This window comes from Sinocyclocheilus anshuiensis, unplaced genomic scaffold (genome assembly GCF_001515605.1).
Source record: "Sinocyclocheilus anshuiensis isolate Anshui unplaced genomic scaffold, SAMN03320099.WGS_v1.1 scaffold43, whole genome shotgun sequence".
NCBI lineage: Eukaryota > Metazoa > Chordata > Actinopteri > Cypriniformes > Cyprinidae > Sinocyclocheilus > Sinocyclocheilus anshuiensis.
In genome coordinates this window covers 19,026-25,188 of record NW_015549580.1, presented here as the reverse complement: position 1 = coordinate 25,188, position 6,163 = coordinate 19,026, and the positions used below count along the sequence as shown (strand labels likewise).

At 35.6% G+C, this 6,163-nt stretch overlaps 1 protein-coding gene across 1 annotated transcript in view; it reads left to right on the top strand.

Annotated features, from left to right (window-relative positions):
* Positions 1-8: 8 nt before the first annotated feature.
* Positions 9-6,163, top strand: part of LOC107657588 (tripartite motif-containing protein 46-like) — a 16,709-nt gene continuing 10,554 nt past the window's right edge. Inside the window, exons 1-4 of the mRNA XM_016445746.1 lie at positions 9-392; positions 2,819-3,074; positions 4,354-4,504; positions 5,326-5,524. Coding sequence (XP_016301232.1) covers positions 333-392; positions 2,819-3,074; positions 4,354-4,504; positions 5,326-5,524 — 666 coding nt within the window. The 5' untranslated portion in view covers positions 9-332. The remainder of the gene's footprint in view (positions 393-2,818; positions 3,075-4,353; positions 4,505-5,325; positions 5,525-6,163) is intronic.

Sequence of the window (6,163 nt, the reverse complement as noted above, 5' to 3'; positions counted from 1 at the left end):
ACCTCACAACATCCATCGACTACATGGATGGCTCAACATCCGTCAGAATAGACCACAGCAAGCACTGTTGGAAAACCTCTAAATCAACATGGATTGCGTTAAATTGGACCTCTCCGATATATTAGACACAAATAATATCATTATAACGTAAAGGTTTGTCCTATAGCCGTCAATTTCGGTTGCAGATACCACCATTTCGGTTTATTTCGCGGTGTCCTGATCTTATAAGCTGTTAGTTGTTTTTAATTAATAGATACATATATTAAAAAGGGCGCTCAATAATAGAGTTTATTTCATTTGATATTATTTTACCAACCGGCATAGTTCCAGCAATGGCAGATGCGGAGTTGCAAACCTTTACATCCATAATGGACGCTCTCGTGCGCATCAGCGTAAGTAGGCTACATTTGCATCATCAAAACCACATATTTGCACGTTATCTGTGATTTGCATGCGGCTGTTATTTAACACACGAATGCACGTCATATAGCAGCTTTCAAAGAAAAGGGACATTTTAGTGTTTTTCATACCCAAATGTAAAATTTTAAAAATAGCGTTAACATAGAAAAACACCCCATTTTTTTATTGAGAGCAGATCATTTCCTCGGAATGTGCAAATAACACCTGTAAGCAGAAACCGAGCTCCTCATCTGCTACCAGCCGCTGAAGCGCGTGTAGGCCAAGGCTGCTTTTCTCTGGTATTATATGATATATTTGCTCTCACTCGTGTAGGCCAAATAAATAACAGAATATTTTCCCGTTAATACAAGATTGAATATACGGGCGCATTCAGTCTACCTTAGTATCTAATTGACGCATAGGCCTATCAGACGTTGAAACAACATATACATTGATTCAATGACTTGATGGAAAATTAAAGAAGGCTTTATAAATCCAAGAAAAGGTAAAAGGCCTTGTCACTGTCGCGCGACAGGATGCATGTTGCCATAGAGACGGGATGCATGAGCGCTGAGGCCTGGAGAGCCTATGTGGGAAACGCCCGTTAAAAAGACGGATAGAAGACAGCTGGGCGAATTTAATTATTTGAATGGCTTATTGACCAAATTAAATGTATATGCTGTCAGCTGTGGGGAAAGTAACGGCTAGACGCTGAACAGAAAACAACTTAAAATAGCCAAAAATTGATTTGCTGGTCTGGTTTAGAAGGGTTTAGGGCCCTTTTCTTCAAGATCATCTTGCTAAGCAGCTAAACTAGCTGAGCACCTGTCTGCTGATCAGTGTGTCAGCATGTTCTTTTTTCATTTGTTTTCAAATGATTGGGACTAATAGAGTTGCAACAGTGCCTGGCCACTTTTTCAGCAGCCTTGGTTCTGGAAATAATCATAAGGATTTAAAAATACGTTTTTAACTGTTAAGATATGAAGCAGACCGACCAGCTATGAGGTGAATCACAACATTACAAAGTTTAATTTGAAGCAAAAAATATCTGAAAACTGAATAAAACAAATGTACAAGACTGTGTACTTAGTGGCTTTAATAAGGAAGGAGCTACAATCCTGTGAAGAATTACATTAAAAACATTTAAGAAATGTAAACTATTTGTTTCACTATTTTGATTCATATAGAAACAATATATTTTATGTGTATTGCAAAATCTAAATATTTAAGTAGTTTAAGAGTGTAGGGAGAATCTGCGCAAGTGGACTGGCATAAAGTGTTCTTTTGGCAATATTTACTAGTGAAGGTGGAGATTTCTTTTCAGAATCTTGGGTAATGCAGTTTTCACCATCGATTCCACTGTTAAACATGATTATTTAAAGAATAGGTTGAAATAATGTGGACTGACAGCTTTAACAAAAGCATAAACCATCAATTAAAAAATGTCTGTCTTTAAAGGTTAATCATTTATCATTCAAAATCAGTAAATAAATCAAATGAATGTGATTTTTACTTCAAGAACTGTTGAAATATTATAATTTATTTAATTTAGATTCCATTGGTGTAGAATTAAAAAATGTTTACTTCCTTAAAATGACTATACCAAATATGAAGCTCAGGTGGCTGGAATGTAAATAAACAAGATTTCTGTAACCTTAAACTTTATTACAGAAGCCAACATGAAGTTTTTCGAGTTTGAGGAGTGACATTCTTGTACTTTCTGGCATTTGAAATGTTTGAGTTGCATTTAGACACTCAGACCAAAGATACAAACACACCTTTGAACAGATTTCTCTATTTGAAAACAACTCGTAAATCTCTCAATTATGAATAAAACGAAGTGGCTGAAAATATCAGTCATACTGTATGTGTCACTCATGATTTGAATGTTGCATAAAAAGATTTCCATTGTTACCTCACAATGCGAAACTGGAGTAATTTATAAAAAGTACTAGAATAAAGGAAGTATTGACTGCGGTTTTAATAAACAACATGGCTGTTTGTGTGTGTTGATGTTTGATATGCACATCCTTCTCCTGATATGCAAATGTTCTGACTAACCTATTTCCATATTGTTTACCTTACATAAACCCAGTCCACAGCATAATCCATAATCAATTTCAGTCATTAAAATGGAAATAATAATAATAATAAAATACCCCTGTTCTACTCCAAATATAACATCTTTGGATCAATCTACAGTTCTTCAAAATAAATAAATAAATAAAACATGAAACTGCACATAACATCAGGAATTAATATTTTTGAGTGAGCTTAACCTCAGAATCAGGATATATGGCTATGATCTATGCTTATATATACTGTATCAACATAATCTATAATGTAAAGAGCATGCCTGTTTGATTGCATGTTTTGTTCTGCTAATTATTTATTTAACTCTGTCTCTTTCTCTGTCTAGTCCAATATGAAGAGCATAAAGAGAGAGCTGCACTGTCCAGTGTGTGAGGAGATGGTCAAGCAGCCGATAGTGTTGCCTTGTATGCACAGTGTGTGTGTACTGTGTGCGGCAGAAGTCTTGGTTCAAAGAGGATACCCTCCACCCGAACTCCCCGCAGAGCCCAAAACTCCCACCTCAAGCCCCATCACGCGCTCTCCCCGACAAACACGCCGGCCTCCGCCCAAAACAGACCGACTAGACCGGGTGATCAGAACAGGTTTGTGTGTTCATTAATAGACACTAAGATCAAAATAAAGTGTGCTGGTATTTTATTAAACAGCTGTCTGGGACACTTGATTCTGATTTGTCAATCAGTTGGTCAGTTCTGCAGTCAAGCATTTTTTATAGTGACCACTAAACTGTACACTACCATTGAAAAGTTTGGGGTCAGTGGGATTTTTCAATGTTTTGCTCACCAAGGCTGCATTTATTTAATCCCAAATACAGTAAACACTGTAATATTGTGAAATATTATTCTATTTTATATGTTTAAAATGTAATTAATTCCTGTGGTGGCAAAGCTGAATTTCAGTAGCCATTGCTCCAGTCTTCAGCGTCCCATGATCCTTCAGAAATCATTCTAATATGCTGCTTTTTGCTCAACAATCATTTCTTATCAATTTTGAAAACAGTTGTGCTGCTTAATATTTTTGTGGAAAGCGGGATATTTTTTCAGGATCCTTTGATGAATAGAAAGTTCAAAAGAACAGCATTTATTTGAAATAGAACAAAGTAAAAGTTTTTACAGTAACTTTTGATCAATTTAATGCATCCATGCTGAATCAAAAAAAAAGTTTTAGTGACTCAAACATCTAATTTTACACTCTTGTATCTCTTTGTGGTCCTTTTATTCTCCCATAATCAAATAATTTTTTAGCTCAAATCAATTATCAATAAAATGTAAGAATCATGTCAGTTTAATAATTTGTTTGCTTATTATTTAATAAGTACTTTATATATAGTTTAAAAATATTATTAGATAAAATATTATTTATAGAAATAGTTTGAATGATTATATGACTTTTTATTAAAAATATTTGCAATATGCTTACTAAAACATGACAGCATGTCAAGTTAATTATTTATTTGTTATAATTATAATATTTATTTAAAAATCGAATACATTTTTTTTATTATTTGTTATTTAAACATGATGTATTTTTAAAACAATTGATTTAGTTATATTAAATAACATTTAAAATGCTGACATAACAGCATAGTTTTAGCTCTGTGCAAAAGTTTATAGATGTTACTGTATCATTCAGATGTATTGCATCTGTGCAGCACTTTGGAAGTGCGTGTGTGTTTAAATGTAGCCGTCATGATGGGCTGATTCTGAATGTGTCAGCATACAACAGGCCTTTGGAATCGGTTCTCTTTCTGCATTGATTAGCTTTTCCTTTCTTCTTCCTGGCTTAGATTTATTGGGGCTTAAAGAAGCTTTAATGTTGGTAACAGCTTTTTCTACCTGTATCTCTCTCTCTCTCTTTGTACAGTGTGTGGGACACATCCAGGACGCAGGCGTAAAGACACCCCTCCTGTGATCATGCTGTTCCCCTGTCCCACCTGCGGAAAAGATGTGGAGCTAGGAGAGAGAGGGCTTGCAGATTGTTTAAGAAACCTCACGCTGGAGCGTATAGTGGAGAGGTCTCTCTCTTTCTCTCTTTCACACGCAAACACTCTTCCTCACAATTTCTGATTTTCTTAACTGGAGCTACATTAAAATTGAATTCCAGTAACTGTGCTGTACAATGCAGAAATGTTGTTCTACTGGTTTGGAACCCTTGAGCAGATGTTCTGAATTTGCATCTATTCATAGGCACATCACCAAAGAGATTGATAGCTCTTTGAATATTCTCACACAGTACGTGGACCAATGAAATGACCTTTTTGGCATTGCAAAATGAGGTAGAGAAAGGAGGAGACAGAAAAATATTTAGTTTCTTCCTTCCAGTAATGAGCATGCATAGCTCCCATTCTGAGCTAGTGTAAAAATGTGCACAAGCAAATAGCCTTAAGCTTTCAAAATGACCATAACGCTGTGTAGGTTCCATTATAGATTTAAAAATCAAGAGAAAAAATATTTAACTCAAAAATTAAATCAAAGGAATCAAATGAGTACAACATGGACACAGATTAATAAGTCATGTGAACAAATTCTTAAAGTATGTTCCTTTTAACATCTAAAAACTTGTGGGTTCAACTTTTCCTTTAAAAGAGAAGTTGTGAGAAAATGGGGAAGCTGAATTTTTGTTTTATGGAGTCTTTGGACAGCTGAGCTGCATCTACCTCACAATACAACACCACACACGCTATAATTTATGTACACATACAAATATATAATAAAATTAAACAAGCATGCGTACATGTAACCCAAGCCATATGTGTTTACTTTTCAGATTAGCCTCATGTTATTCATTTTAAAATCACAATAGATGACCGGTGTCTTTCTTCGTCCATGTGTGCAGGTACAGGCACACAGTGAGTCTCGGCAGCATGGCAGTCATGTGCCAGTTCTGCAAACCTCCTCAGGCTCTGGAGGCCACCAAAGGCTGCGCTGATTGCAGGTCCAACTTCTGTAACGAGTGCTTCAAGCTGTACCACCCTTGGGGCACACCGCGAGCCCAACATGAACACATTCTGCCCACACACAGCTTCAGACCCAAGGTAAAAACACATGGGACCATTCTGAGAGAAGATCAACACTAATGGGCCACAAACATAAAGAGGGAGAGAGAGAGAGTCTTTGAGTCAAACCATAAATTCCAGGTTGCTCTATGTTGACATTCAGGTTCCAGTTTTTTTTTCCACACCTCCCAGTGTTTTGAAGAAATTTACCAGTCATATACATTACCATTCAAAAGATTTTTTGAAAAGAAAGTAATACTTCTATTCAATTTTCACCAACAAAAATAGTTTTATGCCAGTTATTTCTATCTTTTGCTGTATTATGTCAGTAGGAAATAACAGTTTACTTTTCCAAACATTCCTTTTGCCATTAATTGTAATAATCCAGTGATATTTGTGTATGCACAAGGAGTCTGACAACAACCAGTGCTCCACACAAAGATCTGATCCCACCATCATCCAGTCTGTCTGGAAAAACTGAGACAGACTAAATCCAGAAGAACTGTGGCAACGTCTCCAAGACACTTCAAGAAACCTTCCTGCAAAGCTACAATACTGTGAAAAGTTTTAGACACTTTTGTAAAAATGCTGTAAAGTGAGGATGCTTTCAAAAATAATGACATAAATAGATTTTATTTATCAATTAACTTATATTAACTAAATCAAATCAACATCTCA